Below are 15,551 nucleotides of genomic sequence, written 5' to 3'. Positions count from 1 at the left end.
TCAGCCAGCTGTGGGGATAGGCAGCAGGCTCTTTCTCACTGTATTCAGCACAGACTAGCTGATGTGTAGACAGTAGATGAGCACAATCCTGATACTACCTTTATCAGGTAGTGGCTGCATCCTTTTTTTTCCCCAGGAGAGGACAGCCTTGCCCATGCTACCCACTGAAAACAACATGCCACACTGCCTACAGACAGCTGTGGGACCCTGCTCTAGCCTCCAGCCCCACTACCGATACAGACGTAGTTTGAGTTACAACATCCAAGGAGAGCGCTTCTTCCACATAGATCCATCTGCCAGAGCAGGTCCTAATGCTGCAAACCGTACTCGTATTTTAATAGTGCCCAGGTCCAGCCTATGCTGTTCGGCTACTTGTTCACTGGTAAATGAAAACTAACCCTGGCCCTGATGCCAACTGTGGTGGAACAACCCCCATCCATGCTATTAAATCCTTTTACCCTCCAAAACAGAGTGGTGATACCCAGTCCCTGTCCTATAACCAATCTCAAAACATCTTCTGGACTGCCTAGGAGGGTGTTAGCTGAGCCAAGGCAACTTACCACGCCATGGGCCATACTACATTTAACAGTACAGACCTATGTCCAGTATCTGTGCCCAGGCTCTGGCACTGTTAGTTTACTATGTCAACACGGTAAACATGTATACATGTAGCCTTAAATACCCAGCTTCTTTAGGCACAATTCACAATTGTATTCACAATATGGATTCACAAATATCAGTAGTGAACTCCTCAACTCTCCAATTGTCAGGCTACTCCAGCTGAAGCCGCACAAGCCAATATGAGCAGAAAAGCAGAAGAGACTCTCTATGCTTCAATTACAGATGGGGATGAAATCCCCTAGCATAGAAAGTCAGGCACTGAGATTTTTAAAGCCTCTTCTACGTGGACTTTTTGCAAACCTTAATACTGAAAATACATCCAGGACAAAGGTCACCTGTTGGGACTGCGGCACATAAACCATACAACAATTTATTTGGAAGCAATATCTGGAGCCTATCCAGTCCAACCTCCTGCTCAAAGCACAGCCAGCTTTGATGTTACATCAAGTTGCCCAGGAATTTGCCCAGGCAAGTTTTTAAAATGTCCACAGATATATATTCTCCAAACTCCTTGGGCAACTGTTCCAGGGCTAAACCACTCTCCAGGTGAAGAACTTTTCCCTTGTATCTAATCAGATTTCCATTGCTGCAACTTATGTTCATTGCTTTTAGTGTTTGTTTGGGTTTTTACTGTCCATTTCCAAGAACAGCCTTCTGCAGAGCCATCTATTAGGTAGTAGGAAACAGCATTAAGATCCCACCCTGTGCTTTCTCTTCTTGAGACTGAACAAACTTGGGTTCCCCAACATTTCCCCATATGCTGTGTGCTCCAGTCCCCTGATCAGCTTGGTGGCCTTTCACTGGACTTGCTCCAATTTTTCAACATATTTCTTTATCTGGGGAGCCCCAAACTGGACACTCCAGTGTCCCAGTTGAGTACTGGAAAGCCAAATAGAGTGAATAAGTCCTGTCCTTGATGTGCTTACAATATTCTTACTAATAAAGTCCAGTATCCGCTTACCCACCATTGCCACAAGACCACACCGCTGACTCATGTTCAACTTCTTGTCCCCCAAGACCCATTGGTCCTTTTTCTGCAGAGCTGCTTTCTAGCCAGCTGGTCCCTAGCCTGTGCTGTTGCAGAACTTTGCGCTTGCCCTTGTTTAACTTCACAAGGCTTCATAACGTTTCTCCAGCTCACTGAGGCTCCTCAAGGTCCCTACCCCCTACTGTAACAACTGTCCTGTCCAATTTGGTACCACCTACAAACTCCATCCCATTATCCAGGTCACTATTGAAGATGTTAATGAATATTGATCTCTGACTGTTTGTAAGTGGCTGCCAGTTTGACTTCACCATAGCATTGTGAAGGTTTCTTGTAGTACTCCATTTCCTTGGCTCTTGTAGCAAACAGCCACAATTTAGGCAAGTCTTCATCATTGCCACTGGCCTCCAAATGCTAATGAGCACCAAAATCTGGTGAAGGTAGGAGTGGCAGAAAGTCATCTGAGGTACCCATATTACAAGATCCAACTAAACTTTACTGACAATTCCCACATGGTAAATCCAAACACTCTTCTCATTTTCCCCATCGTAAGGCCTGAGCTAATCTCTTGGAATCAATCATATTCTTCCAGCCCTGAAAAAAAAAGAAATGGATTCTGTGGACAAAATTTGACAAAGTATTATCTTCAAAGACTTCCTTTTTGTCACAACAGGGAATTTTCCGTGTTTTCCTCCACACAACTTCTAAGCACAAATGCCTCGTGCATTCCCATAGATGCCAGGGCAAGCAGCCAGCAATAGCTTGAGGGAGGACTATACGGATACTGAAATTAGCTTGGTCTCCCCTCTTGATTTTCATGATCTGTCAATATGTTCATCCTCCACATAACACATTGAACTGAAAAATGCAAGAGCAGCAATCAAAGCCTCCAAATGGGACCATCTCCCTTAGACACTTCAAAGGATTTGTGATAAGGAGGTCATTAACTGGATGCCAAAATGTCATATTCAAGCATCTTTATCGCCTCCCTAACTAGCACTGAAGATGTCAATAATACATCTGAGATGTGACTGAGTGATAGATGAGACTACAGCACCCTCATAAGTCACAGACACCACCATGTCATTCAGAGCTCTAGAAGTGACAACATGGTATTTTCTTTTACCCCTGTGTCTCCGGAGTATAAAACCACCCAACATCACTCCTGTTGGCTGTTATCAAGTGAATGTAGGTAACTTAACTTCCAGATGTAAACAAGTCCTTAGGGAGCTGGGTTGAAGCGAGATCTCCAAGTATAATGGAGGTGATTCAGGAGGTGATTCCAGGTCAGAAGTTTTCACCTCCAGGTGCCCACTCCCAGAGCTCACAGAGACAAGAAAACAGAGGCTCTCTTACCCATAAATCAAGCAGTTAGCCTATCAAAGAGATGCAGGGAAGCCAAGCCCAGCAATGTGGTAGAGCAGAGCTGGGCTATGGCTCCCTGCAGCTGGCCAAATTCACATCTTCCAGGTCCTCAAAAACGGAAGATAAGATGTGGCACTCCTGTTGCACCAGGTAACACGCTCAATCAGGGCTACACCCCTTTTCTTTTGCTCCTTGTTTGCTTGCTAAATGCAAACTGCAGAGTTACATGAAATACCATCCTGATGTTAGTGACAAACAAGTGATCCCATGTATCAGAGATATGGGGAAGGACAATCACAGATGCCTGTAACACCATATCCCTAAGTCTGACGTAAGTACTGTTAAGCAGAGCCAGACCCCTGCCAAGAACCTTTTAAAGCCCACATAGCTCAAATCCAACAGCAGAGCAATAAAAACCACTTTAAGACCTCACAGATGATAGAGAGCCCACTCACACAGGTTGGGCCAGAGTTACCCTCGGCTTTCATTAGTCTTGGATTGCTTCAGTACACTGCCAAAGAGCAAATATGAATCCTGGCTATGGTCAAACTTCCACATGTGAAAGTGTTTAAAGATATCAGCTGTGCTTTTGGAATAGGGTATTTTAAACCTAAGTTTGGGTTTAGGGGAGAGTGGGATCAACTCACTTTATCCTCTTTACTCCTGGCCCCACTTTTTAGAAGTTGCACGTCCCCCCACCCTTGCTCCTGGTATAAGGTGAATTCTCTTTCGCAGGATCACCCCACAAATGCAGACTGCTGGCCAGTTTAATTTCACAACTCTTAGTCTAAGCCCTCAGTAGGTAATTCATCATATTAGTATGATAATATTCCCAGATCTACTGTCTTTATCAGCCAAGTCTCTGACAGGGTAAAAACCCAAATCAGATGGCAACAAAGCCACGCTGGAGGATTTCACCAGCCGCAGCTTGCAGAGAGCATTGGCTTTAAAACTGGAATCAGTCTCTGTGATGTAATGTCCATATCATCAAGCTCACCACAATGAATGGGTTTTAGTCAGTTTAAGGCTGCTTCCCAGCATGAGTATTTCTTTATTACCTCTTCGTGGTGAAAAAAAAAAAAGAAATCGGAGCCAAAGCCTATTAATCACATCCGTTACTTTGGTTACTCACTGTTACTTGTTTTTCTCCAATAAGGGTGACACATCCAAATCTGAAATCCAAGCCCTAAGTTGCTGCTTTTGCTTGTAAAACCTCTCTGGGTTTGAAAGAATGTTTCCAAACAGTTTGACTTTTGCATTATGGTAACTCATAGACGCTCTGGAGGAGATCGGAGCCTCTTCCAAGGCAGCAGTCATCACAGATGGATCCACAAACAGATTTAGACACCTAGTTTCGAGATGGGTGACTAATCCCACAGTGAAGTGGGGCATGTGCCAGATGCTCAGGAACATCTGTGCCTCTGTTAACCTTGTGATCAGATTCATCTGCCACATCCACGCTGGGCCTCCAAAGGCAGGTTCCTGCACTGCACAGACAAGGCAGGCTGTCCAGAGCAAGCAGGACCTGCACGTGTGACTATGTTAGCGTGCTGTGTCAGGTAGTGGTTTTCCAGAGGCTGCCTGTGGGACTGGAAAGGCAGCAGGGCATGAAAATCATCCCAATATTGTCCTTGTTGTCAAGACTAGAGAAAAAGCCAATTCATCATCTTCTTCATAGACCAGAGGACTGTTGGCACTCTCTCACTGCTCACAGTAATAACTACTGTTTCATCTGGCCATCGGATCTCTCTTCCATCACTAATCTCCATAGCCTCTTTGCATATTAGTCCTATATGCCCTTATTCCACATAAGAATCACATGTGTGCACTTGGAAAAAAGAAAAACAGCCCAAGAAGAAAATTACACCCACTTGTCAGACGATGCACTCTAAGTCCATGAATTTATCACAAAAATTGGAGCACTCATTCTATTTTTTTCAATCAATAAAGTATAAGACCTTGAAGTATCAAAAGGACCAAATGACTGGCTCTAATTAAACACTTCAGAAAGAGAATCACTGCCTAAAATACTATTTCCAGCAGTGCATGTGAGGTAAGTGGTTAGGAACTGGAAGAGGACTGATGGTACCTGATCAAGAGACGAATTCTGTGGCACGCTTTGGCTCAGCATAAAGGCACTAGAGCAGACCTACATCTCCAATTAAAACAGTCAGCAGAACCCTAGCTTTCCTTGCTATCGTTTGAGGAGCAGGTGAAAGGAAAAACCTAAGACAAATATTCCCTCGAGGGAAGTCATTTACAAACAAGTAACAGCTCTAGGAGGAAACTCCTCCCAAGCAGAGGTCAGGATTTTTCTCCAAAACATGCAGCACAATTTCTTGCTAAAGAATAAAAAGAGGAAAAGTTACTTGCTGAGAGCTATGAAACAGGGAGGACAGAATGAAAGATGGATGACGCAGGAGCCAATTAACTAAGAGGAGAGAAATTTAGTTCCTGCAAAGGAATCTGACGGATGTCTGAATCAGTGCTGTGGTTACCTACTCATCTGCCAAAAGAGAAAGCAAACTTCGATGGAGGGGCAAGAAGGACGTAAATAGGAAGAAAGTAATTCCAACCTTGCAGGTGAAGCCAGTGCCCAAATTCCTTCATGCTGTACCTAGAAGTGACTCAAAACTGCTTCATTCTGCAAGAGAATTTCTATCATCGACAGGAGGGAAGAAAGTTCCCCTTCTGCTCTCGGACGGTTTCTCATTTATTTTAAAAGATGCTCCATTAGCTGCAGTTGATACAAAGTTCAGCTCCTTCATAAAGTGACAGTTGCTGGAGGTGTCTGAGCCTTTGCTTCAGCTGCTAAATTAGCCATCCTAGCAGCCTGTGAAGGATGTCTTCATAGAGTATTGATGAGCCAGTCTGCACCATGTGCAGTATATCAAACCCCAGGCATTTGCAGCTTAGCCCATGCCCATTAACTTTGCTGTTCTCTTTAAAAGCTAGTGCAGAAGAGAGTTAATAAAGATGGGCTTTGTCCACTTTCTCTCTACAGTAAGCAGCCTGGGAAGGTAATTTGTTTATCAGCATAGCACTGTCACACAGTTTCAGATGGGGGCAACAGAAATACGCTGGATTCTCTTCCTCACTGTGGCACACAAGCCTCTATTGAGGACACAAGAAGTGAGTTGGGTTTAGAATCACGGGAAGTGTGGAAGACAAGAGGGAGAAAACCAAACTACAGATACTTAGCCCTCAAGATCAACCAATGTGAAGACCAATCAATGAAAACAAAAGACAACCCTTAAACAAGAAAAGATGCAGAAGTAGACGTGTGAAGAGGAAAGCTTAGGAGCAGAGACCCAAAACAACGGCTGCTGGTTTGGATGCCAGAACAGAACAGGCTTCACAAAACCTGCACAGTCAATCTGTTCCAAGCACAAGAAAACTCTCTTCAAGTAGGGAAATAAAATAAATTAATTTGTTACAAGAGATTGTTAAAAGCACTTCTGACCTGTAAGCACAGGCTCAGGAGATATTTTGCTTGATAAGCCACTGGACTGTGGGAAAGGATTTGCAGTCAGGACTGGTGGGGAAATATCACTGGGGCTTTGGCCCACACATCAGCTCTGGTTTCCCAGGTCCTTGCTCACCAGCTGTGGTAAAAGTACTACCTGATGTTGTGCAGAACAGAGTCAGAAAGATGCTCCAACATCTCCTGGTCAACCTTGAGGCCGAGAAGAGTCTACCTCCCCCACAACAGCTTCAGACTCAGTCTGCTCTGTCTTTTTCTGTGAACTTTAATGTTTGAGGGACTTTCTATTTGTTTTTGCTTTGGCAGCGCCAGGTACTTTGGTATCATATTGAGCTGGGTTTCTGATATAAAATGCCGTCATCATTATTACATAGAGCAGCAGAGAACTTCACATTGGTGCAGCTTGATATGGTGTCTATGTCTTGCACAATGTCACTGAGAACAGCTGGCTAAAAAAGAAATCTACATCCGAACATTAGAAGGATGTGCAGAGAAGGCCAGCTTTACATTAAAAAGTACATTTTAATGAATGAGGCAGAAAAATTACTCACCACACACTTCATAAAACTTTGGAAACTTCAGCAGTAGGCCAGAAAAGAAAAAACGATCTTAAAAGAAACTAATCACATCTAGAGACTGCAACTGAAGGATCGATTGCAGGTTTAATTATAAATGCTATAGTTACATTTAGAAACACTTGGTTTATTAACTTGAGCTCAAATCGTCTTATCACCTTTGTATCTGGAACTAGAACTCATATAAATCACATGAGGCTCCAGTTTTGCAGAGGCTGACTCAGAGTGTGCAAAGTTGAGCAAATTAATAACATTTTGCAGGTTTGGGGGCTAACGTAAGAATCTGAGGACAGCTTCAAACTTGACTCCAAGAAGCCTCAGAGAACAAAGCAGCTTTGGTCTGGCAATGACATTAAAATTTTGTTATTTAATTTGCAGCAGAGAAGAGTTGATTGTGGGCCGTCAGGCAATCAAGATAAAAAGCAAAGCAGCTAAGAGCTTTTGCTTCACTCAGTAGAAGACAAGGATGGTGCACTCAATGCATCTACTGCTCTGTGAAGTCCCTGAGCTCATGTCCTTCCTATTCATTACAGCCCAGCAAAAATATCTTCCTGAACATGGGTAGAGCTCAACAAGTGCCTACACCTCGGCTGAAGCAAAGTCTGAACTTTGGAAGCTGTGGGACTGGCCCACTTGTTTTAAGAGACTTCCCAGCTGACACAATCTGCAAGTCACTTCTTGCCCTGGGTTCCTAAAATAAAGCACAGTGTGCTCACAGCCTCACAGGTTTCCCATTACCTTTGTTTCTCAGGCTCTGCATTCACCACCATGGTAATTTTGTAATATTCTTGAGTGACACCCAAGTTATTTTAAGAGGAACTTTATCAGTTCTGAACAAGTTACACTGGTTTTCATTCAGAGTAACTCCATGGAAATAAATTGAGATGCTACAGATTTAAATCTTTTAGATTCTTACCTTTTATTATTAGGATTATATTCAGGATTTGCTTTTAACTAATAGTTGGGCGATAGGCATCTTTTATAAGATCGGCTACTAAAGAAGTTGATACTACTGATACAAATAACCACTTTACTTCCTCAAATATCATACCGATATCATCACAGAGCCTGCTAGTGCTATTTAAATTACTACTTTCAGAATTTTTATTTACAACCACTGCATGGGGTCATACTCCCCTGTAAACAACTTTTATAAAACCAAGTTGAACCTTGGATTTGAGAAAGATCTTGCCCAGAAGCAAATTTGAATGGTTCCTTTCATTTTTTTCTAAAAAATAGCCATTGTGTGCATATAAACCCAACTTCATATAAATCATTTTTTATGACTCTATGGAATCCAACAATAGTTTGAGTTTTCTAGAAACAGCTGTAAAGTGATTTTAATTACCTCCTGGTGTTTTGAGACAAAAAGTGAAACACACAAAGTATCTAAAATTGAAAAACAACTTTCTGAAAGCAGGCATTGTCCCACTTTAACAGCATTCTGAATGAGAATTTCATTTCAATTTAAATTTAATAAGGTATTATATATGAATTAAACAGCAACTGATATTTATTTAGCCTTCAAACTTGGATACTTGTGGGTTTTATTACATACAAACAGATTGGCCTCTAAAAACATGTTCTTAATCATCAGCTATACACATAATAAAGTAGTTTCTGCACTGAATGTAAATCAAATGCACATAGAGTCACACCTACAGGCAGGCGCGCTCCGTAAGCCTGGTGTGCACTTCTTAGAGAAGAAAGACGTGGTCTGGCTCCCTCCCACATCTGCTGCTCATCCCACAAACCCAGCCTTGCAGCCGTTTTAAAGGCTGTCGTCTCCCGTATAGTGAAATCAGGATGTAGCATGAGAGCGTTTCAGCCACAAGCACTCGGATCTGCTGAAGGACAGGCTGTGCTACACGGCATTATCTGACCAGCACAGATTTCAGCGGGTACCCTGTCTCTCCCATCAGTGCCAGAGGTTATTACCCCTCATCGCTCCAGCTCCGTTTATTTTTAATCATTTCACTTAAGATCAAGATTAGAGCACAGCCACAAACTCATACTGATGGAAAGGCAGGATGGAAAATGGTCATGGATGGTGAAGCGGAAGAGAGCCAGAAATGCGTGGCTGGAGGGGCAGCGGTCTCTTAAAACCAGCTCTTGTGTTGGCAGGAACAGAAACATGTACCACGGAATAAAATGGATATTTTTTACTGCATGTATTTCATACTTACGCACATTCTAGATCTGATCACATAAACAAACTAGAAGGGTCCATTATTTACATGGTTTAATAAATATTTATATGAGGGACTGTGAAGGCTCTGGTTCAAGTCATATATACATCTGCATTAAGAGGAGGAAATCAAAACAAACTGGGTTGGATCACCTTCTGTCACTGCATTAAAATGCAAAATGCCAGGGAATGAGCACCTAAGGCACCGGCTCCTTTGCTGAACTCATTTCTCTGCTCTTGCGTTATCAGATCCAGTGAGTTACAGAGTGCCACTGACCATCTGAGTTTCCTCAGGGCTTTGTAAACACATCCATTTTCCCCCTACAGAGGCACCAGAGAGAACTTGTATGTTAAGTGACAAGGACACTTCACTCCTCAGCAGACTGCTCAGCTTAACCCACGCACCATGACTCAAAGCTAGGCTTTGGAGCCAGAGTTCCCACGATCTTGCGCCGACTCCGAAACCAAGCCCAAATTCCTTCTACCCAGATGAGGAGTTTAATTCCTGTGGGCTCTTTGTATACAGGATGGAGAGAGACAGGGTCCTTGAGAAGGAGACCTGGATCCTCATGTTAGAGGTCAGCTGAACATGTCCATCTCACTCGCTGTGGTTCAGCAGGGTAGCTACCATAAAAATGTGTATGTGAATGTCAGGTGCCCTGAATATGATCAAGGATGTCACTCCACTAAGTGATAAAACAAGTAATTGTTTTACATCCAAGTTCTTCCTCCTCAGTCTCCTAATTAGATCATTACCTTGCACTCAGATACAAGTAGGAAAAGGCCATTTTTTTAAATTGGCTTCTCTTGCTATAAACAAGTCGCTCAGAGATGCAGGCAGAGGCAGCTGTAAACAGCACGATAAAGGGGCAAAGGGCTCACTGGGCTGAGGGATATTAATGGTTTGTTGCTTGCAAATAACCCTTTCCCCAGAGACCTCCCTATGCTCTGTGCATTGTCTCTGCACATGCTGCCAGCAAAGTGGAGGCTTTATTAAGAGAGTTACAAATAAGGTCAAATTCCTTTAAGGAGCTTTTCAGAGTTCCCAAGGCATTCGAGGAGGGGTCCAGCTGTTTGCAGGGGGTTCCCATTACGGTCAGAGACACAAGTTTCAGCATGTTTCCAGTTAAAAGAGGATCCTGGCAGATTTTCTCTTTAACATGACAGGGATAGGATGGAGTTCTTTACAATAACTTTCCCCTCACAGATGCTAAGCACATTCGTATAGACATTAGACGGAGAGAAAGCACGCATCTGGCGTGGCGTGGTGTGTGGAGTCTGACTTGGGGATCTTACATCACCCAAAAGCAGCACAATGATGGCTGGTGTTAAAGGGCTGCAACGTCACGACACCTCAGATTCTTCCACCTGAGCACCTAATGTACCTCACAGCTCTGCAGAATCCAAGAAACTCACCGTTAGTGAACTTCATCTCCTCAACGCTCCTACAGGAGTACAAGGTCTTGTTTTTCAAGGCAGAAACAACATAAATTAAATTATTTGTTCCCTTACCTTATGGTAGAGTCAGAAATATATACAATGGCCTACTAGACCACCCTTCTCCCCATCTTAGACCTCAGTTCTTTAAAAGCCTCACCTGTAGAAGCTGTAGGTTTCTAAATTCAACCCAAATGTTCATTTTGTTCACATAAAAAATGGAATAAAATTTTCTGAACTGTTTTTCATTAGGAGAGAAAGAAAAGATACCCTTCCCCACCTTTGGGGCAAGTACGAGTTCTTCACTCATCAAGTAACTCATGCTGCCTGGATAAAAATAATCACTGCAAACTTGTCCAGGACCTACTTCCCAGGAAAAGGCCCTTTGCCAAGGCTCAGACTTGACGCAAATCATCAGTCCTATGAAATTAAAACAGAATAAATCTTCCATGTGCAGAACATAGTTGGGTTCTGCCTTACGGGAACTGGATGCTGCCGTGAAGTCTGAGTCATACGGTCACGTTTGTAAGATAAGCTCCCCGCGACTGTCTGGGATCAAAGGCTGTCACGGAGCAGCCCTCCCCGTATCGCAGGGCTGTGGAAACGTGCAGGGAAACATTCTCTAGCTAGAGAAAGCTTTGATTTATAAGCCGGGATGTTTTCACCTGCTCCTGAAGGAACAGAGTTGCCTGCTGGGCTAGGCAGGCCCGTGGGTTTCTCGAGCAGGTTGGGGGACTCTGAGCACCGCTCCCACAATTGCTAGTGGCAAGTGGGAGCACAACTGCTCACTTCAGCGCTGCCGATGTACTCAAGACTTATTTCTGGCAGCACGCCGCAGGGAAGCACAGCGTGAACGTGCTTTTTGCCGATTTGGATTGCAAATGGATCCTACGCTGGTTTCTCCTGTGGGGCCAAAAGAAGAGTGATAACCACAACTCACCTCTGCTTTCCCTGCATCACCAGAGCTCTGTCCCATTGGGTCAGCTCGCACAAAATAGGTGAAGGGAAGGTAGAGCAAGCTCATGATAAGCAGAGGCTGCCTGTAGCATTGGCAGCATCGCCATGCTGAGGGGGATCAGCGAGCTGTTGCTGAATATACTTAGTAGACCTGGACAAACACTCTCAAATATAGCTGGGATTTGAGAGATGGAGCACAACAAGCTGAAAGACCACCTGCGCACTCATATTCATTTATCTCAGCTCCCTCACACCCACCCTCCACTCTGAGGATTTCAGGATGCAGGGGAACATCAGCATCAACAGCTATACTGCGTCTTTCACACTACTCACACAGTGCCCAAATGCCTGGGAGAGCCTGGGGAAGGCATTGCTCCTTGGCGAGTGCCTCATCTCTCATCCCCAGCCCTGCAAGACATGCCTCAGAGATGCTTCCCACGCTCCATTTGCTATTATACAGGCAGCATATCTGTGTGTCCCCAGCATCCCAACGTCCCCAGGGTGACTGAACAGGTACCTGAGACCGCAGCAACTCCAAACTGTTTGCTAGTGCCATGTACCCTGCTCCCAGCCAGTACAAGTTTGGGGACTTTGTATCTCAGCAAAGAAGAGTAAAATTTACCCTTCGTGGCTTCACAGAGTTTTGCTTCACGCTGACATTTAAGAGCAGGTCCCAGTGCTGGCACATTGTCACCGGTATGTGCCTGTGTCTGCCCTCTCAGCAAGGACAAAGGAGCTGTTCTCAGGTATACACCAGAAACCCATCAAGTTTCGCTGATTCAGCAAGTTATCACCCAGCGGAACCACCACAGCACCAGCGTGTGCACCCTTAGCCCATCCCAAACACCACATGAAAGAGGTCTAGGCCAACCAGTTACGCATATCTCTTTTGGCTTCTGCTCTCTGGCAGCTGGGGGATAACAGGAGCACATCCAGGGACATAGGTCACCTCAGGAGACAGGAGGTAACTGGCTAAAGGACCATGACTCCTCCTGCCATGCGTCTGAACCACAGGACTGGGTAGGAGACCCTGAACTACTCAGCTGTGCTGCAAGTGCTCAGATTTTCACAGCTACGCAACTAAGGCACCTACCACACTGCACGAATAACCTGACTGGCCTGATTCCACCTGTGGTTTCCTACTGACACCCATCACCTGCAGATCCTATTTCCAAGCAGTCACTTCACATGCTTCCATTTGAATAGCATTTAACTCCTTAAGGGCAGTGGATCAGCAGCTGTGAAGCCAAAGACTCCCAGATACAGCTGAACAAATACCAGCACAGGCAATAGCAGCAGCTCCAGCTTCCCTTTAAAGCCTCCTCTGGAGCTTTCACTCCTCTAGAGGCAATTCCTTTGGGAGACCAGTTAATTCCCTCTCACTTCTGCAGAGAAGGATGATGAGGAATGCTGAACACAGGATTTTGCACTGTAGACATATGCTCTCTCTGCCACAGCCTAAAATACTCACACTCATTTCACATTGGCTCAAGAACAGACAGTTCTAGTGAATGTTTTTAAATTTATTGATCTTAGCACATGAATGTAAGAGACTATGATAGCCTGAGAGTAAAGAAGCTACTTGAAGGTACTGCAAATCAATCAAAACATGACACAACTTAACAATTTGGGGTTTGAATTCTCACCCCTTGCTTTAACTTCAGTAAAAGTTTAAATGCAATGTCAAGGCTTGACTTGGCCACAGATGGCCCATGACATCCACCAATAATATCCTCCTCCATAGTATAGATAAAGGCTCAGTGTATGAACCACCAGGAGGACAGAAAGTTGAACAAGAAATTCAAGCATATAATCTGATCAACCTGCTAAATGTCTGCTGCTTGGTGACCTGGTGAGGGCATCTAGCAGATCCTCAGTCTGGTGTTCATGATGAAGCTCACCGCTGGTTAACATGGTAGCACACATCAGGAGCGCCACCGTGGCAGGTTGCGTGTGCCAGTCCTGCTTTTCCTAACCAGGATCTGTGCCAGCCCTACCATGATGACAGTAAATGACATCACCCTGCCCAGATCAGTGTGCTCTGTCAAGCCATTCCCCTGCTTACCGATCATGGGCATCCCTAGGGTTTGGTATGGGCACTCCAGGCTGCCTCCTTGTGTCCTTCCAAAGACAGCAGAGTAAATGGCTATCACCATGCTCTTCTTACAGCTTAGCCTCAGCTTGTCATCTTCACAGGCTACTTTACTCTTGTACTCATCTGGAAGGAAACAAACACTTAATTACTCAGCTGATAAACAGGCAGGCACTCAGCATGAAGGGAGCCCCCCCACCTCCCCACGGTGTGAGCTTGTCAGAGGCAGCAGCGATTCTGGGCGTACGCCCAGAGGTGCACACCGGCTGCCAGCACAACCCCAGCCTTACAGCTGCATTTCCTAGAGTAGCGCTGATCCGTTTGCGTTATGCATTCTCTCTCTGGCATTATCAGCACATTTAAAGAACATATTTTAACCTAGCATGTGTCAGTTCCAGTAAACAGCCAACAGTTTCATTTTGCAGACAAAGAAGTGAGACATGGCAATCCAGTGATTTCCGCATGGTGATATCAGAAGCCTGAGTCAGGGAAAGGTGAAAGCCCATCTTTAGGCACCTTTAGGCACAGATCAGCCCTTTATGTGCCAATTTATTTATTCTACATCACAGCAGCTCAAATGCAAACATAATCATGCTCAACAGCTTTTTTTCACAGCAGCTTCCCCTTGGCCGATTCAATAGGAGCTATACTAAATTTGTTATTGATGGAAGCTGCTCTTGCCTGTTGCAAATACAGATATGCAAAGCTGCTCCCCAAATCCTTCTTGAAACGGTCAGTCCAAGAATACAAAATAAACTTTGTACTATTTACTATTATTATTTGTATTATGGGAACCCCTAGAGGTCCCAGCCTAGAACTGGCCCTCCCCATGTATGTCTGCCAACACGCCACAGAAGACAAACACTATTTTGAAGAGTTGAGTCTTCGCAGGTAGACATCTACAAGTGTGAAAGAGATAAAGAAAACTGAAGTGGCACGTGTATGGTCACCCCAGCCAACCCATGGCACAGCCAGGAACATAACCTCAACCTCCCCAGCTTCTGTAGGGTGACCTTTCACTTGATTATGTTATTTACCATTAGAAACGTAGCCACAACAGCATCCAAACTGCTTAATGGGAGGGGTCCCTGACCCGTGGTAACCTCCCAAGCACAATCAGTCACTTCATCTGAAATGTTCCTGGCCCTGTATCATTTACTAGCATAGAGATGACTTTTGTCTCTCTCTGTCATTGGTTCTCTATGGCTAATATCACACACACACATATGCACATATATATGAAAACCTATGCAAAGCCCATATACATCAAACTACTCAGTAACTGAGAACACTAGCTAATAATTACTTTATAGATTAATACTTAAGTCTATACACCGCAGCAGCTAGCACTTAATGTGACATTTTTGACTGTATTGTAACTATAGGTTCAAGAAACATTTTGCCTGATCAGACACAGAGAGGAATTTTCCACCAAAGTTGAATAATAGAAGAATTTATGTTGGAAGACTCCTTGGGACTCATCTGGTTTAATCTTTGCTCAAAACAGTACTAATTTCTACATTAGAACAGTTTTTTTTCAGAAAAATCTGCACAGAGAAAACATGTACCAAAACAGGCACATGCTGATTTAAAAGAAATGTCTGAAAACAAATTACTCCTCATACTCAACTTGAAAATTCCTACTGGAAGTCAAAAAATAGCCCCTCAAAATAGTCTATTATCTGGTGATTAGAGCATCTACCTGGAGTGTGAAAACCCTGGTCCAAACCCTCACAGTGCAGGTGAGAATCTTAACCCTAGACACTATTCCAGTACATAATCTTCCTTCTCCCTCTGTAGCCTTTTCCAAAAATCTCTGAAAGTTTTTATCCTACTGCGGAGAAACT

At 44.1% G+C, this 15,551-nt stretch overlaps 1 protein-coding gene across 1 annotated transcript in view; it reads right to left on the bottom strand.

The window, feature by feature from the left end:
- LOC141468633 (protein eva-1 homolog C-like) overlaps positions 1-15,551 on the bottom strand; it is a 204,738-nt gene that overhangs the window by 105,936 nt on the left and 83,251 nt on the right. Inside the window, exon 4 of the mRNA XM_074153770.1 lies at positions 13,678-13,830. Coding sequence (XP_074009871.1) covers positions 13,678-13,830 — 153 coding nt within the window. The remainder of the gene's footprint in view (positions 1-13,677; positions 13,831-15,551) is intronic.

The sequence above is a fragment of the Numenius arquata genome, chromosome 9 (genome assembly GCF_964106895.1).
Source record: "Numenius arquata chromosome 9, bNumArq3.hap1.1, whole genome shotgun sequence".
Lineage (NCBI taxonomy): Eukaryota > Metazoa > Chordata > Aves > Charadriiformes > Scolopacidae > Numenius > Numenius arquata.
The sequence above is the reverse complement of the archived record's forward strand: the minus strand, read 5'-3'. Positions and strand labels throughout refer to the sequence as shown.